Source organism: Mangifera indica, chromosome 14 (assembly GCF_011075055.1).
Source record: "Mangifera indica cultivar Alphonso chromosome 14, CATAS_Mindica_2.1, whole genome shotgun sequence".
Taxonomy (NCBI): domain Eukaryota; kingdom Viridiplantae; phylum Streptophyta; class Magnoliopsida; order Sapindales; family Anacardiaceae; genus Mangifera; species Mangifera indica.
The window spans coordinates 5,105,960-5,123,959 of record NC_058150.1 but is presented as its reverse complement, the minus strand read 5'-3'; the positions used below and the strand labels follow the sequence as shown (position 1 = coordinate 5,123,959).

The 18,000-nt window shown below is 32.3% G+C and overlaps 3 protein-coding genes across 9 annotated transcripts; 2 read left to right on the top strand and 1 right to left on the bottom strand.

The window, feature by feature from the left end:
- Window positions 1–412: 412 nt before the first annotated feature.
- On the bottom strand, window positions 413–1,866 carry LOC123196796 (probable O-methyltransferase 3). The gene is made up of 2 exons (XM_044610925.1): window positions 1,019–1,866; window positions 413–909 (listed from the first exon to the last, which is right to left on the bottom strand). Exons 1-2 carry the CDS (start codon window positions 1,796–1,798, stop codon window positions 607–609), a joined length of 1,083 nt encoding a protein of 360 aa, XP_044466860.1. The 5' UTR covers window positions 1,799–1,866; the 3' UTR covers window positions 413–606.
- A 6,750-nt stretch (window positions 1,867–8,616) lies between these two features.
- LOC123197061 (OPA3-like protein) lies at window positions 8,617–12,367 on the top strand. Of its 5 annotated transcripts, none has more exons than XR_006497785.1 (6): window positions 8,618–8,924; window positions 9,471–9,605; window positions 10,685–10,771; window positions 11,194–11,368; window positions 11,484–11,596; window positions 11,683–12,367. XR_006497785.1 is itself a non-coding variant. In XM_044611245.1 (5 exons), the coding sequence occupies exons 1-4, from the start codon at window positions 8,796–8,798 to the stop codon at window positions 11,350–11,352; spliced, it is 486 nt and encodes a 161-aa protein (XP_044467180.1). In that variant the 5' UTR covers window positions 8,617–8,795; the 3' UTR covers window positions 11,353–11,368; window positions 11,491–11,685. The 5 variants fall into 5 exon arrangements, 3 of the variants coding, with proteins under 3 accessions (XP_044467180.1, XP_044467178.1, XP_044467177.1); XR_006497786.1 differs by having other exon boundaries at window positions 8,619–8,924; window positions 11,491–11,596; XM_044611245.1 differs by having other exon boundaries at window positions 8,617–8,924; window positions 9,471–9,581; window positions 11,491–11,685.
- Window positions 12,368–14,243: 1,876 nt separating this feature from the next.
- Window positions 14,244–17,723, top strand: LOC123196987 (transcription factor VOZ1-like). Of its 3 annotated transcripts, XM_044611161.1 has the most exons (6): window positions 14,244–14,411; window positions 14,613–14,857; window positions 15,275–15,430; window positions 16,040–16,060; window positions 16,259–16,550; window positions 16,756–17,723. In XM_044611161.1, the coding sequence occupies exons 2-6, from the start codon at window positions 14,633–14,635 to the stop codon at window positions 17,268–17,270; spliced, it is 1,209 nt and encodes a 402-aa protein (XP_044467096.1). In that variant the 5' UTR covers window positions 14,244–14,411; window positions 14,613–14,632; the 3' UTR covers window positions 17,271–17,723. The 3 variants fall into 3 exon arrangements, with proteins under 3 accessions (XP_044467096.1, XP_044467095.1, XP_044467094.1); XM_044611160.1 differs by having other exon boundaries at window positions 14,627–14,857; window positions 16,040–16,550; XM_044611159.1 differs by having other exon boundaries at window positions 16,040–16,550.
- Window positions 17,724–18,000: the final 277 nt, after the last annotated feature.

Below are 18,000 nucleotides of genomic sequence, written 5' to 3'. Positions count from 1 at the left end.
AGTTTTTCTAAGCTTAAGCTCGTTGAACTCACTTCAAAATTGTTTGAACTTAAGTTTGTTTGAAGGGAGTTAAGCTCGAGTTTGAGTTTGAATTTGAGTTCAGTTCGATATTGTAGCCAAACAAAAAAGACTAAAACGATACTATTTTGATACGTATTAATCAAAATAATATTGTTTTAATCGATTTGTATCAAAATTTTCTAGACTTACAAGTTTGACTAGTCAAAAAACCTAAAACTTGACCACAAAAATATTTACCTCTTAGGTTTGAATTTGCTTAAATTAAACTCATTTTTAAGTTCAAACAAGTTTAACTCAAATTCAATCATAATTATGTTATTTTATTTTTAATTTAAAATTATTAAATTATATAATAACATATCATTTATATATTTAATTATATAATTAAAAATACGTAGAAATAACATTATAAATTTATTTCATATAACATTTCCACTCATGTCGTGGACACAAACTAAATTAAAAACAGATAAATAAAATTGAAGTACAATTTCATCGTGCAGCACTCTAGGGAAATTGCAAAACACTAAAGTAAACACTCTGGTCAAAACCAGGACAAGTTTCACAAAATAGCATGACGACTTCTCAAGGATAAAGTTCAATGAGAGATCTTACGCCTAAAATTGGGTTTACTTCATAGCGAGTGAAACCAGCATCTAAGAAAAGCTTGGCCCATTCTCTCTCATCTCGCTCTTTCCCTGTAAGCAACACCATCATCAACATGTCAAAGAAAAGCTGCGTTTCAATCGATTTATCATCCCCTTCTTTCTTCTCAAACAAAATGTCTATTATGATAACTTTTCCCGTCTTCCCGGTGCTTGTAACTGTTTCCTTACATTTCTTTAGAATCTTCACACATTCTTCATCATTCCAATCATGTAATATCGACTGCTTATTGGTCAATTTTAGGTGACATCAATACAATTTTACAAAATGAAAAAAAGAAAACAAAATAAAAAATTTTGCGTTGAAGATGAGAGTTGTAACTTGAAAATACCTTAAGTAAGACTGCATCTGCAGAAGGAATGACATCAAACATGTTTCCTCCGATATATTTAAGATTTCCATGGCTTTGCATGTCAGAAACGACATGTGGGAGATCAAATACAGTGCATTCCACGTGTGGAAAAGCTTTAACAATGGCCTTGGCCATAGTTCCGGTGCCACCACCAACATCAATCAATGACTTTAATCCCTTGAACACATGCTCACACTTTTCAATCACCACACTAATAACTAATCGGGCATCACTAGCCATGGCTTCATTAAATAAATGGTTAATGTTTGGCTTACACGCAACATACTCCCAAAATTTCATCCCATGAGCTATATCAAAAGGAGTAGAATATTCACCGTTTTGAAACCAAGAGCAGAGATGATTCCATGGTGTTGTTATCACGGGATCGAGCACAACCATTAGGAAAGGTCTTACACTCAAGGAGTTGTCCTTAAGGAGGAGTTGTGAAGAAGTGGTTAGACCATAAGCATACTCTTCTTCTTCATCATTTTCACCAGTTTTGGTAAGTGTAAAGAAACCAGAGTGAGCTAAAATGCGCATGAGACGGTAGACAAAGATTGTTTTAGAAGGGTGAACGGGTAATGCAGTAACCAATTGGGTAAGGGTCATGGGTTTTCCATGGTTATGGATGACATCTGGTATACATAATTGAATAGCACATTTGAGAGACATAGAATTTATGAAGCTGAAAATGTGGTTCCAAACATGAGATTGAGCTCGAAGAAGCTCGTGATCATGTTCTCCACACACCATCTGCATCTTTACGCTATTTTCTAAGACTGATCCTCAGCCGATATTTGTTTGTGTAGATTGCACAAGGGCTTGAGGTCTATATATAATCCAGGCAACGTAACAGAGGAAACTTTTTCATTTCACCAAACCTTGGCTGGGACAAAGTCTTTTGGCCTTCAAATCTTTGTAGCCACAAGTTCTGGCTAATTACATTACAGACACAGACCATCAGGATAATGTAATAATTTTAAAAATAAAAAATAATTACAGATAAAGGTGATCCTTTCTTGTGTGGATATAAAAGTAGACGTTTCAAGTCTATCGAACAACATTATCACTTAACTTTCTTTTCTAATATCTATTCTTCAGCCGGGCCCGCTCCTTTGTATCTTCTTCGGCCGGTTGCCTGATCTTTGTCTTCTTTGGCATTATAAATTATTTTAACATTATAAATTGAGAATTCCAGCCATAAAATTATGTATATTTATATATATTATTATATAATTTAATATTATTTTTTTACATTTAAAATTATTTAATTATATAATAATATATATAAATATTTATATATTTATATACGTAAAATAGATATATATAATTACCAAAAAAATATACTTATAAAAAAAAAAAAACAATAAGCAAGATTTGTATTGTGGTGAAAATCTCTTTATATATTCAAGTTAATTCTTTCACGCATTTAGCATTAAAAAGGCACGAAATTATAGTAATGGACTTCTCAATCTAGTTTACAGGTCTCTTACAAGTGTTAATTTATTAGTTAGAGAAATTATCATTTTTCCACATGAGGTTTGATTTTAAAACATTACTTTATTTCTCAAATGCATACATCATTGTTTCATACTCAAAATTTAACTATTTTAACGGAAAAAAATGTATATATATCATGTAAATTATTATATTATCTCTAATTATTTTATTTTTAAATTTTATCATATTATTATAAAATAACAAAAATATAAAATATCTCTTTAGATATCAAATTTATATAAGATTTCACTTTTTTTGTTTTTTTTATATTTATTCTCTTCTTTTTTAGATGACCTGGTTAGCCCTATCACCATTATTGTTGTCACCTTACATTCTCAACGTTCAAGCCACCCGTCTCTTGCACTCTCCATCCCTTACCCCTTTGTCACACGCCTAGTTGGCCCATGACCGCTAGTACTACAACAAGTAAGTCGTTATCTTCTTACTATGATAAGCCAGCCAACACTTATAACCTTGCAAGTTGCCCTTTCTCTCTCACTCTCTATCTCTTAACCTTTGATTGCACATGATATCGTCCAATCCACCCATTCATTGTCCCAACCAATGACACCCACAACCTCGGTTGATTGTTGTTGTTGCCTCCTTCTCTCACAGTTTTAGTCTTTTTATACCAACTCTATTAAAGCCAACATTTCTAGTGGTGAAATTTTTCCTTGCGTTGAGATTTATTTCGATGGTTGGTGGATGAGATTTGTTTCGATGGTTGAAAAAAAGTGTGGGGTTATGACATGTTGAGATAGCAACGATGGTGGAGATAGTGCAAAAGTATTGACAATAGTAAAATTCCTATAAAAAAGTGGTCGATAATTAGGGTTTCCAAACTTGAACAGTAATGATAAATTACCAGTTTCCAAACCAATACAAAAATTAAACTATCATTTTAATTAACTCTATAGTGATGGAATATTTAATTCATTTGACTTAATATTGTATCTAAGGGGTTTTGATTTAATTTTAGGTCTCACTTTAAATTAATTCATCCTAAAAGTATTTTATTTTATTTAACTTATGTTTAATATGGGCATCATGGGATTAGTTTTAGTTCTATAAATTAAGTAGATGCGTAACGTTGTATGGTAATCCTAACAATTATTCTGATAGTAATAAATAAAAGGATTTTACTTTAAAAAAAAAATTAGTAAAATGATTTTGGGTCATCTATGCCAAATGAAAACTCAAATTGTATATGAATATGCGTAAGTTTTTATAATTAAAAATTATGTTATGTATATATATATATTTTATATATATTTTAAATACATAGATAATATATTATTACATAATTAGATATTATTTTATTTTAAATTTAAAATAATTTAGTCACATAATAATATATTATCTATATATATAGATTATATATAAAAAATATGTATATATTATTTAATTATATAATTAATAATCACGATAACTACATATGAGCCAAAAGATTGTTACAGTCATACTTTTCCTCTCATTAGCCATTTTAGATTGAGAAGATGTGAAAACGCCTTTTTCTCTATAAGAATAAAAATATTGTGTATTACAAAATGCGAATTGGGAGAGAATAGATTTTCAATATCATCATAGTAATCAACAAAGTTTAACTACTAAATTCGGGATGGATTGGTGGGGTTCCTCTATGTCTAGGAGGGTAGAATATCAAACCATGAATGAAGAAAGACATGCAAGAAAAACATATTGGCTAGTGATTGTGAGGCCCCAATTCTTAACTGGAAGGGACACCAAAGGTCTCTACCCTTCCATCCCCTAGAGTTTTTGGTTTTTCCACGTTATCAAAGAGTTGAACAATAAAAATAGGTGGTGAATACTTGATCAAACTAATCGAGTCATGTATGAACAAGGCTAAAGTCTACCAGAAGCCTTTCTAACCTTTGGTGGGTGAATAATTACAACTATTTTTAGAACAACTACTAGTATGAGTTCCCTCCAACCCCTAGTAAGAGAACTCGTATTGTTATAACCTCCTATTTCTTTGCCTCCCATACCTTTACAACAATCATTAACTCTTAACTACATATTAATTGCTAACTACTAGCTAACCAAGAAATAGTATTGAAATCCACGTTTATTGACCAAACATAATAGTTATGCATACGTTATTCGACCTTTTAAATAATAGTTAAAAAAGACCTTTTGAAAATGGAACATTTTTGCATAGAAGCATCATCCTCTATAATTCTAGCCAAAATTATACTTCGAAAAATGATGTTCAAGCCAAATCAATTCATCCTATTGTGTTTATAGCAAAATCACACCGTTAAGGTGTGACTTTGATTGAATTATACTAAGATAGGTGTGATCAAATTGGATCTCATTATCCTAACTATAATTTCAATCAGTAACATCATTTCGTGCGTAATATGCTCAAGATTACACCAAGCTAGTTCACTAATGACTAAAGTTGTAAACAACTTTTTTAAAATTTATTTATTTTTAATAATTATTAACCCTACAATTAACATAAAAAAATATTTAATAAAAATTTGGGAATCAAGCATTATTCAGCTTAGTGAATATTACAAGATAACAAAGAATATTTTTAGTCTTTTTAACAATTATAACATGTCAATTAACATATTTTATTAATAAAAATAAAAATATATATGAGAAAATTGATTTTTTTTTTTAACAATGTTTTATTCCGACAAATTGTGAATAATATCCAATCCAAATCTTTTATGACACATAAGAAGATCTAATCCACATGGGTTAATACTTAGTTAAAAATGATATAAGTTTTAAAACAAGTTTGAGTAACTTTATGAAATGGCTCTTATGATCACATTTAATTGGTGAGATAAGATCACATATTCATTAATATTTTAAAACTAAAAACTGTAATATTCTCAAGTACATGATTAACACTTATTCTAATTATTGTATGGATTGATGTTACGTGGAATCACGTGAATTGTACGAAACTTGATTTAATTGTTAGGTAAGGTTACTACATCTATGCATTAACACTATTATTATATAAAACCCTAATTTATCTCATTCACGATAGTAGGTTTAATTATTATACTTTAAAATTTCTCTGTTTAATTAATTTCATATGGGCTTTTTAATTATTTAAATAAAAATTTATCTCAAATTTTTAGTTATGTATTATTATATAACATTATCAATCAGAACTAGATTTGAATCGAGTCTGTTAGAGCTTAAGCTTAAACTTGAGTCGAATAAGTTTAAAATGAATCAGCCTTAAGCAAGCTCGAGTCAAGCTCAAGCTTGCTCATCGAAGTTTATAAGTTAAAATTTTTGATACAAAACTACGTCGTTTTGATCAATATATACTAAAACGATGTCATTTTAATAATAAATTAATTAAAAGTTTGAACTTGAAACAAACCGAGTCAAACTCGAACTGAGTTCGAGCTCAAACGTAACGAGCTTGATGAGCCAAACTTGAGCTCGTTACGCTATTATCAATCTCGAGTCTGTTTCGATTCGAATCTACCATATTATCAATCCATTTAACTAATATTACAAATCTATTATATTAAACAATAAAATTATATACACAAATAATAAAATAATATTCGATCACATAGTGATTATATAACTTTTTAGTGATAATTTATAAATAAATAAAATTAATTTCGAAACAATTGTTGACGGATGACCTTTAATTATATTAAATCAGTCTGACTTTAATCTAAATCAAACTAGAATAATGCAGTTTTGGTTGAAATTGTATTAATCCAATATCATCCAGTCATGATTGCACCAATCTAGTGCTACTACAATTAAAATCACTTTGAATGATGTGATTTAAGTGCTTTTTCAACTAGAATCACATGGAGACTATGAAATTTTGATTGAATTATACTAGATTAATGCAATTTCAAATAAAATCCCTCTATTTTAATATGATTTTAGTTAAAATCATATTTGTTTGATGCGATTAGGGGTTGTCAATCGTAAATGTTCATAGATGATTGTTTTAAAATTTTATTTTATTTTATTTTATAAAATAATATATTTTTTTTAATTTGAGAAAGAAACCATGATTTAATTATATTTTATGAGTATAATTAATATTAATTGTAAAGTATTTATCTATGTGCAAAATCTTAAAAATCTCGGATAAAAGTAAATGATTGTGAATCTTGTTTATATGATTTCAGTTACAATATAAACAAAATATGAATAAATCCTGGATAAGAACGATAGTAGGAGTGATTGGGCCAATCATTTACTTCCCTTTTTCCTCCTTGTTAGAAGTGAAACTACATTAACTATATCTTGTGACCGTGATAAATTGAAAACAATTATGGTTATTAATCCTCTAATTAAAAAAATTAACAATTAAGAAAAAATAGCGATTGTTAAGTACATGTAATGCCTATATACTAAAAATATTAAGTATATCCTCCCAACTTGATATTTTGGTCTCCCATTTCAACATATGCAGACCCCTTTAATCCCAATCTCTACATACAATCCTTTAGGTTTTGTAAAGTCTCATGAATATAGACATAGAAAATGAAATTTGAGGTTGTTAGTTAGTCATATATACATAAAAGGAAAAATTAACAAATAAATAATATAATTATAAAAAAATGCTTACTTGAAATGCTAGGGAAAAACCCATTAGCATGTAATAAAGCGTTATGAGAATCTCTATAAATGGTAGATAGTGATAGACAATATTTTCATACTTTTTCAGTATAGCCCGTATCATCGAATTTGCCATCAAATTCCACACCATAACACCTTAAAGGTAGTGATCAAAAGCAACCAAATCATTTGCTAATATGAGAAGGCGATCTGCAACTATTTTTTTATTATCTACTCCCATAAGTGCATGGTGAATAACATAGAGTATTGTGAGCTTGACAACATTTTCATCATTGTCTCCCTTATGTCTCAACCTTAAAAATTGAAGGTAGATCTCCATAATTAATTGAAATGTATCTAATCTCAATTTCAATCGTTTCACTTTTGAAATCACACATATGTTCGTGTATCAGTCTTGTGACCAAACTTTAATCCGATGACCAAGACAAACTCTATCAATCCAAAACATATGTCCATTCCATTTTACTGAAATAAAAACTCTATTAAGGGGCTGATTTCCATGATTTATTTGTTGAAGAAGTACCAAACGAAGGAACACATCATTAAACCTATGCTCTTGCATATCAATGAAAGGTCTATGAGACATCTCTAGACAAATCTTATATTTTCATATCTACCAGCACGAAAATCTTTGATTTTTTGACCAAATTCTTCATTTTAATTAACAAATCAAATGATAAATTTATCATAAACAATTTTTTATTGTTTAACAACTAATTTAATTTTAAAAACCTTATTTCTAAGAAAAATTAAAAAATTTAGCGTTAAAACCTAAATTTTTTACCGATAAAAAATATATGATTTTTCATAAAAATTCATAGCTCAAGACATAAATCAAAACCTACTTTCATGAATAACTAATTTTTATAAACTAATAATTAATTTTTAACTCAAAAACTTTATATTCATTATAAAAAATTGTAATTCTAAATATAAATAAAAAATAACATAATAAATGTTAAAATAACCTATTAAATCAGTTAATACTAACGATATAATTCATTTTGAAATTTGATTTAACTGAAATATGGAAAAAAAAAGAGAGAAAATATGTACTAAAAGATTTTAGTAAGCAAGATAAACAATTTTTTATTAAGTCAATGTTGGAGAATCCTCTTTCTATACTTGGGTGTAGAGACGTTATTTGGACCAAATCGGTTTGATATTGCAGCACACCAAACCTGATTTGATACTATTTATATAATATTAAAAATTTAATAATTATAATATTAAAATTAATAAATTGGTCTATTTAAAGTTTGACCGTATATATATTAGACAGGGTTGTAAGTTTTGTATATCCTATGAGCCAGGCCAGCCCGAAAGGTCTGTTTCTGTAGCAACCTTAGCAGGCCAACAGGCTTGGCCGGTGGACACCTGTACTTGGGCCTGTAATGCTTAAAATTATGATTAATTTATATACCCTAATTGGATTATAAGATATTATTAAAAACAAAATGTAAAAAAACACCTCAGTCCAACTTGAGTGTCCAAGTGTCGTGTGCTGAAAGAAGCTTCATGTCCAGGAGATTCCATTTGGACAACTTACGACTTTCTTTTTCGATTACACAGGCATGCCCGAAGTTGTTTTGCTCAAATATCGGATTAATTGCGTGTGATCTTCCACTAAATCAATAGAAGAAGGGGAGATATGATCTTGCCATTAGCTAAGCTAGGAACTCTTGCACTGAGAACTTTTTCCAAACCCATAGCCAATCGTTTCAAGAAGGAAGCCAGCATTCACCCGAAATTCCGCCAGTTCATTATCAATTTTGCCCAGGTTTTATCTTGAATTTCGCTATTCAATGATTGCTTGTTTTTGTTACTTTTCCCTAACTGTATCTGCCGTTGGTGTTTTTTTCGATATCAATTTGAAGATGTTTTTGAATGTCTTGTAGAAACCTTGGCACTTTCTTAATTTGTTGGTATGAATTTGTTTGATTATCCCAGAGATGAGCATTGTTTTCTCAACTTAAAAAACGAAAATTTCAGATAAACCATTTCTTCTCCATATTGTTCATGAGCAAGTGCTTCTTAGAATTATGTTGCTTACTACAGGTTACCTTCAGGTTACCTTCAATAATTGCAATTTCTAGCTTATAGTAGCTTATTAGAAGTGGAAGTTATTTGCTTGCTATACGTGAATCTTGATCTTTTTGTCCTGGGAAATAACTTAAATATGTTTTGTAGTTGAATAAAAACCCCTTTCCCAGACCAAAACTTAAAGGAAGATATCTTCATTGGAGAACTTTATTGAATGAGCTACACATTCTTTTTTTATTATTTTTTATCTTTCCATAGTAAGTTCTTTCTAATGTTGAATCAGGCAAATCATCAATTTACAACAAATATACAAAGACGCATCTATGGTCATTCAACAAATGTTGCAATACGCCCCCTAAATGAGGAAAAGGCTGTCCAAGCTGCTGCAGATCTTGTTGGTGAACTCTTTGTGTTTTCGGTAATGCTGTATCACAATTTATGTCCTTGTTGTAATTATGGTCAAAGATTAACCATTCTATCAAATAACAAATGCTTGTATGATTGTGGTTTGGGAGAACATTTTAGAGGATGAATGCTCTTGGTTGCTGGTCACTGATGCCACAATTTAAGTTATGGTTCATGTTGTGTGGGAGCTGACATAATTTAAGTGTAGTGGTCCATTGGCTTTTTGCTCAAGTTGCCACTGGACGTGGGCTAGGAACTAGCCAACCTTGAGCAACTTCAAGGGATGATTTGAATTGGGCATGGAGACCTGGGGTGGAAATCCTTGACCTTGCTTGTTCTTGATGCCTTTTCCAAATTTCAAAAATCCCTGCTGGCTTACCACCCGTAAGTACTCAATATGTGAAGGCACTGAGATTACCCCCTGCCTGCATTGATAGCAAGCCTAGACCCTTCATGGCCTAAAATATTAAGTTCAAGTAGGTTTGTGGTATGCTGGCTGGGATAGTTTGAGAGTCTTGGCTTTGTGACTAGAGTATGGAGCCCTTCCAAATTTGATTTCTCTGAGTGTATGGAGCATGATTTTCTGGGCATTTGCCTTCAAATATGATTTGTGTTGAAAACGTGCAGACACAACACTGTTTCATGACACATTTGGTGGATGCCCTTGACTCTGTTTTTAATAGGGAATTCTGCCTGTTTTAAATTCATATATAAGGTGATCACTAGTGTTTCACTATTTCAATTCTAGAAGGCCAGATAGCAAGCTAAATACTTGTCAATCCTTATCTAGCTTTTGTAAAATATATGACTTCTCCCTCTGAAATCACTTTTATTAAACTTATAAGTTATAACCAAAGATTGGTTAATTAATGAAGATATCAGTACCTTGTATAATCTATGTGCACCAGAGATAATAGGCAAGCCTACTTGGCAGTTGATTTTGGAATCCACGGCTATTCGTTTTCATCTAGTGCAAATGGCTTGTAGTCCTATTGTATCGATTATCTCACTGTATGATCTGTATCCTTTTTCCCCTGTATCCAACATCTTGGTATATATAAGCTTTGAATAACTCCTGTGCTTTATGTCTAGGTTGCAGTAGCTGCTGTAATTTTTGAGGTGCAACGAAGTGCCAGATCTGAAGCAAGAAAAGAGGAGCAGCGTAGACAAGAATTAGAGGTATAGAATTTCTTTATGTGAAAATTTTTTTAAATTGTAATTCATGTGGTATCTTCTTTGCTCCTACTCTTTTCGACAACAGAGGGAAGAACTGGGGGGCTATGTTCCCCTTGACTTTTTTAAATTTTTGAGTATTTTATTTATTAAAAAAAAGCACATTACACAGTTATAAAGGCCATTTTGAGAATTCACTTGGTGGTGGCATATGCCAAGTCCAATTCAAAGAAAGATGTGATTTACACATATAAGAAGAGTCAAAATATGGAGTTCAAATATCCCATCAAGGAAAAGTATGTTGAAGCCTTGTCTCAATCGATTATTATTAATAAGCCCATCATACAAGGGATAAAAAACAAAACAGCATAGGGGAGGGAAACCTGTGGCAGTGTTAGTTTATAATGCAGTGATATGTATTGGTTTAGGCACTGAAGAAAAGAGATGAAGATTTATCAAGAGAAGTTGCGCTTCTCAAACAGAAACTTGCAGAGCTGGAAGAACTCTCCAGAGAACGAGGATTAAGTGGATTATTCCATGTTAGGCATCCTCATGATGCTGAAAATGTAAAAGCAAAATCATCTTGATCGCTACACTGCAGAGGTAACCTGAGTTCCCCTTGTCTAAGAATGAGAGATATTTAACTACATTGGTTCCAATTTGTACTAGCTCAAATTATTCATCCATTTTCCTCAACTCTATTTGCATTCTTTTGTGGAAAACAGGAACATTCATAGAACCAACTCTTTCTGAACAAATTATCATCAACAGGGACTCAGCGATACTCGGCAGGCTGACAGAATTCCATAGAAAGGATAATATTTGAATCTGGTAGTACCATGTCAATTACTTCTATATGGTCTTTTGATTAACCACAAACATGTGTTTTGATATATATATATTTTTTCAATTGACAGTCAGTTTGACGTCACTGAACCCACCCTCTCCACCTGTGTCCTTATTCACACTGCCCCCTTCTTTTCCACCTCATGGTGCTCTCGGTTTTACCCCTTTCCTCGTATGTACTTCTACTCCTATTGAAAACCCGCCATCATCTGGCCCCCTATGGTCACTTGCTCCATCATGTGCACCCCCACAAAACACCCATTTCATGCAAACTAAAAGTAAGGAATTTGTAAACCAAAACCACCCCTTTCTCTCACTCTCTCCACCACTTCCAATTCCCCTCCAGTTGAACCCATCATTGTGACTGAACAGACACTCTCATTGGAAACAGGCCATCGCTGATGAATTCTATGCACTAGTTGCCAATAAAACTTGGTCGTTGGTTCCTTGCTCCTGTCAAATGGCAGTTTCGGGTTAAATACAATTCTAATGGTATAGTGGACAAGGGTAAAGCATATTTGGTGGTAAAGGGTTCAATCAGCGATGGGTATTAATATTTCTGGCATTTTCAGTGTTGTTGTATGCCATACGCTTCTTGCACTGTTCTTAACAGGACCAGCTTTGGTGACCTCTCTTTCCAAGATTTTTAAGGTTTCACGAATATGAGATAGGTTCGAACCTAAGTATTTTCTTGAAAATATTAATATTCTATCAGTTTTATGAACTCTTGATTCATAATAAAAATTTTCTTAATCACGTTTATCATCTATGTATAGTCTTATATATAAACAAGCACTTGGTGCTTGGCTTTAATACTTCCACCCGTCTCTCTCGCAATTTTGGTTTCGTAGCTAGTAGATAGCTTCATGTTTGTTTACCAGAGTCTTAACACTGTTTGATTTTACCCATTTATATTAAAATCATTTCTAATATTTACGATTACATCCTAAATCCTCTAATTTCTATTGAAAAAACCATACATTGTTACCTTTCTTTATCCATTTTTTCATTAACAACATGTCAAGTTATACTTAAATGAAGGCCAAGCGACTGTTTCCCACCCAAGGTTTGACGTTTTCTCAAAAGTCCCCCCTTTAACTATGAAAACATCAAATACCCACCCATGGCCGGTTAGATTTAACAAAACCTTAACGGTGGTAAGGGTAAAATCGTCATTTTTGCTATAATATTAAAAATAAACTAAAATAGAATCTAGTTTTGCCCCCTTAAACTTTAAAAACTAAAATTTTTCCCTAGCCTAAGTTTTAAAAAATGACAGTTTCACCCTAGAGTTTGATTTTGAAATCTCCGGCGACTGTTCTGGCTCCATTGCCGATGATCTCTCCCTCTCGAAGCAGCCTCTCCTTCCGGCGAATGCTTTCCTCTCATTTGGAGGCTCGATCGGTGTCGGAAACGCCTTGGGAGACGAAGACGACTGAGGAGACGAAGAACTTCGTCTTCCCCGACGAAGTTCTTCTTCTCCCAAGGCGTCTCCGACGCTGATTGAGCCTCCAAATGGGAGGAAAGCATTCGCCGGAAGGAGAGGCTGCTTCGAGAGGGAGAGATCGTCGGCAATGGAGCCAGAACGATCACCGGAGATTTCAAAACCAAACCCTAGGGTGAAACTGCCATTTTTTAAAACTTAGGCTGAGGGAAAATTTTTAGTTTTTAAAGTTTAGGGGGGCAAAAAGAGATAAAAATTTCAGGCGTTAGGATTTTGTTAAATCTAACTGGCCATGGGTGGGTATTTGGTATTTTCATAGTTAAAGGGGGAACTTTTGAGAAAACGTCAAACCTTGGGCGGGAAATAGTCATTTGGCCTTAAATGAAACATAATATTCGTTAACAAAATACAACAAACCCATGCCCAAAACGAAACACTAAAATAAGCCATAAATATCTTAACAAACTTTAAAAAATCTCTTAAATAAAAGCAATTAAATAATTTATACTGAACTTATAGCCATTTTAATTTTCAGGGGTTACTTTCGTATTTAAATTACTTAAAAAAAAGTTATTTTAATTAATTATCCAATGTAATCAAGAAAATTGAATATCTAATTACTAAAAATGTGAATTATTTGTGTTTAATTTATATTTTATTTAATTTATATTTTAAATATATTATTTTGAATTTAAAATATATTAAACACGTATATTATATGTTTTTTATATTAAACGTGTACTTTTAACTTTTTTTTATATTTTTCACTTTTTATAATTTTTTTAAGAATTTAAATATTTTTTATATTTTCAATTAATTATTACAATATCATAATTATATAAATAAAAAATTTAATTTTTTGTCATTTAAATTCCTAACCTTTTCCAATAACTTTTGGTGAGGATTGAATTTTGGATATAATATATTATATTAAATTTAATAGTCAATCAGATATTTTATATTTAAATTATTAATCAAAATATTTATAAAAAATATTAAAATTATAATTGATATTATCGTATTTTTAAAAATATATTATTGACGATATATCATAGTAAATTAACATATATATATATATATATATATATATATATATATATATATATTATATTCAAATTTTATAATATTTTTTATAAATATATTTGTATTATTTATTATATTATATTAATATAATTTTTGTTCGTTTGCATGTTTACTAATTAGGATCAAGTAAGAAAGAGATAGTTGAAGCCGCCTTCTTTATGACTTTTCCCGGGTTCGTAGCTGATACTACACCTCATCGTCATCGCTTATAGTTTTGAAATTTCTCAACCCCCGCATTGTCTCCATTCTTACATTATTTTCTGAACCCGTCAGGTAATCCTAGATTCCTTTTGTTTCATTTTCGTTACTATTTTTTTTTTCTGTTTTTATTTTCTTCATCGTTTTAGCTTTTTAGGGTTTTCTGTTTTTTAGATCTAAGTTTTAGGGTAGCTTTTTAGTGTGCTGTTTCAGGTTTTTTTTTTTTTGGGTTTTGATAAAATTTAGAAATTTGAGCATCTCAATATGATTTAATAGGATTTGGAATATAGGGGTGGATGATGAGTGGGTCAAAGAGCAAATGTGGATCAGCATCGCACCAGCTTTTGATGGATAATTCAAAGAATCGGCTCACTGATCTCCAAGAAAGATTCAGTAGTCTTCGGACAGCTAGAAAGGACGGCCGTGCAAATGATGTGGTGGTGTTAGAGGAGCAAGTCAATCAGATACTCCGAGAGTGGAACTCCGAGCTCAGTGCGCCATCCCCAGCCTCTTCATTACTTGTCTGTATCTACAATTCATCAATACTGACTACTTTTTGTCTCAATATTTCAGCAAATATTAGAAAAAAATTTTCCCATTGTTATTGCTGTCTCAAGGATTGTCATTTGTTCATTGAATAAAATATCCGTTGATGCATATCAAAGTTCTTTCAATGGGGTTGAATAATATGGTAATCTTGAATTTTATATTATGCTCATAGGGGTCTCTTTTGTGCTTTAATGAACCGTCCATGGGTAGGAATTTATCTTGGTGGAAGATAGTCCTAGATGAAAATCTTTTTTTCATCTATTTTGGTTCTTCTTTTGATAATGGCAATGTTTGCTTGTACCGAATATTTATAGGACTTACTACTGTACTCTAGAACAAAGTTATTTTTTTATGTGCATCAGAATATTTTTTTGGTGGGAGTTGTGTAGGGTGGTAGTCTTGGCTCATTCTCAGATGACATAGGCCGTCTGTTACAATTATGCGAGGAACAAGATGATGCCACTAGTCCATTGACAGAACTAATGTTGAAGCCTCAACCTGATATTCAAGGCCTTCATCCTGGGACCATGTCAGCATTTCAAGAGGTGAGGTTTGTCATCTGGTGAGGTATTATTGAGGAGGAAAGTGTAAATTAAAATGTTTTCTGCATATTATCAGATTTTTATTTGACACTTTAATTCTTTTTCCATATATATTAGTTTCTATTCCTTTTGAAAGAAGACAAATATAAAGTTTGTATCTTACGTATGTGATTTGATAATTTTCAAAATAAATTTCAATGTTATTTTTTTTTCTCAATTTTGGGTGTGTAAGACTGTGGAATCAAATCTTGTTTAGATGGTATGAATCAAATCAATTATATATTTAATTTGGTGAATGATGATATATTGATAGTTAAATATTTATAGTTGTAACTCTGAATGAAAATATATTGATATAAAAATTTAGAGTTGTAAGAGCAAGAAAGACAAAAACATGCATGGTCTCACAACTCTAGTCCATTGGGGCTGTACGCCTTTCAGATAGGTATCTTGATATTCATGATTCAATGAGTCTAGAAATCATTGGGGATATAATTAACATGCAAAATCTGTACTTATTGATACTCATTTAATGATTTATAAAGACTTGAGCCCAATTTCATCCTAATGCAACCTATGTGTTTATTAAACAAACTACTTTGTATTTGTCAGGACTATTTGGTTAACGATGAGCTGCAGGAACATTGCTTCCAAGGGTCTGATAGATGCAAAAGCTCCACCTCAGGCTTGCACAAAATAGTAGCTGGTGTCTCTGATACAACTTCTCAGTTAGACTACAGCCAGTTAAACTTGCACAAAGAATTAGAGCATGGGCTTCCTGTTGGTGGCAGTTGTGGTGAAGAATGTGAAAAGGATGTTGGATCCATCATTCTGCAAATGATCTGCCCACCATCTGCTTTCATGGGGCCAAAATGTGCACTCTGGGATTGTACAAGGCCAGCCCTAGGATCTGAGTGGTACAAGGACTACTGCAGTAGTTTTCATGCTACTCTGGCTTCAAAGGAAGGCTCTCCTGGAGTGACTCCAGTTCTGCGACCAGGGGGCATTAGTTTGAAGGATAAATTACTTTTTGTTGCAGCTAATGTGAAGGCACAAGGTAAGAATGTGGGTATTCCTTATTGTGAGGGGGCTGCCAATACAAAATCTCCATGGAATGCTACTGGTAAGCTTAAGTACCTTTCTCTTTTCTCGTCTTTTCTTTGGTTGCACAATAGCTTGCAGATCAATTCTGAAGCTCGATTATTTCCATTTAACTAAATTAGATGCTCTCAGTGTTACAGAGTTCTGTATAATGTCTGTAATTCTGCCTCTTACATGCTTATTCGCATGTCTTTTGTGAGACTGATTGATTTCTTTTGAAATTGCAGAGCTTTTTGATCTTTCTTTACTTCAAGGGGAAACAATTAGGGAGTGGCTCTTTTTTGATAAGCGTAGAAAGGCATTTGAAAGTGGAACAAGAAAGCAGAGGTCCTTACCGGATCATAGTGGACGTGGTTGGCATGAATCTAGAAAGCAGGTGATGAAGGAATTTAATGGGCAAAAGAGGTCCTATTACATGGACCCACAACCTTCTGGCAGTTTGGAGTGGCATTTATATGAGTATGAGCTCAATAGCTGTGATGCTTATGCATTATATAGATTAGAACTTAAGCTTGTCAATGAGAAGAAAAGTCCCAAGGGAAAAGTTATAAAGGACTCACTTGCTGATCTGCAGAAGAAGATGGGGCAGCTAACTGCTGAGGTTCCTGCAGATCATAGCCAGGAAAAGACTAATAAGAGCGTTGACTCAAATTTTAAGTCTTCTTCAGGTGAAATCAGTTTAACCACTGAAGTTCTTCGTCATGGTTCAAGTGTAACACAGAAGCTTCTTGCAGACAGTTAAACTGACATTGGCAGCACATATGAGTGGCCTAGCCTGAATGAAGAAACAAATTAATTACCCCGGTTTATAAATTTCAAGTTGCTGCAGGGTGGTAATGCATTGTCAGAATTTTTATTTCAGTGATTGGTGTTGTGGGGCAATATCTTTTTTGTATAAAGGGGACAAGTGCATCAAATTGTAGTCTAAAGATACCTCCCTAGAATTTCATTATGGCAGCCAGTGAGAACCAGAATTGCTGGTAGATGGTTGATGTATGGTGTAACAGGCTGTCTCTATATCGCACAGTTCTCTCAGTGTAGGGACATATGTGAGTGCTAGCAATAGTTGTCAATTATGCATATGAAATGTATAACAATTTGCTGAAATTGTTTAATCTCTACATTGTGCAAAATTTTATAAGGTGGGTGTTGGGCAGAGAACGTTTGAAATACTATTTGTAAAGTTGTCAGTTGATGCCTTGATGTTGTATTGTTACTTGCATTTGCTTTTTCACCCTAATGCTGAATGATGCTCACCTCTTACCAGTTGTTTGTTTCCGTTTATCTCAGTTTATTTCGGTAGTTTTTTATGATCACAGACATGGAAAATTGAAAGCACCTATTAATGATTTTATATTCAGTTAGACAAGCAAATCCTTATTAGAATCATCTTTGAGGGTGGATTGGTTGCTCAAAGGGTAACAGGCCATTCTGCCAGGGATATTAATTAAAATACGTAAAAAAATTTTCGC

Excerpts from the sequence above, each read along its gene's own strand:
- LOC123196796 (XM_044610925.1), bottom strand. The coding sequence starts at position 1,798 with ATGCAGATGGTGTGTGGAGAACATGATCACGAGCTTCTTCGAGCTCAA. Across the intron at positions 910-1,018 it reads CAGATGCAGTCTTACTTAAG|TCGATATTACATGATTGGAA; the intron begins GTATTTTCAAGT and ends ACCAATAAGCAG.
- LOC123197061 (XM_044611243.1), top strand. The coding sequence starts at position 8,796 with ATGATCTTGCCATTAGCTAAGCTAGGAACTCTTGCACTGAGAACTTTT. Across the intron at positions 8,925-9,470 it reads TCATTATCAATTTTGCCCAG|GCAAATCATCAATTTACAAC; the intron begins GTTTTATCTTGA and ends ATGTTGAATCAG. Across the intron at positions 9,606-10,684 it reads GTGAACTCTTTGTGTTTTCG|GTTGCAGTAGCTGCTGTAAT; the intron begins GTAATGCTGTAT and ends CTTTATGTCTAG.
- LOC123196987 (XM_044611160.1), top strand. The coding sequence starts at position 14,633 with ATGATGAGTGGGTCAAAGAGCAAATGTGGATCAGCATCGCACCAGCTT. Across the intron at positions 14,858-15,274 it reads CCCCAGCCTCTTCATTACTT|GGTGGTAGTCTTGGCTCATT; the intron begins GTCTGTATCTAC and ends GGAGTTGTGTAG. Across the intron at positions 16,551-16,755 it reads ATCTCCATGGAATGCTACTG|AGCTTTTTGATCTTTCTTTA; the intron begins GTAAGCTTAAGT and ends TTGAAATTGCAG.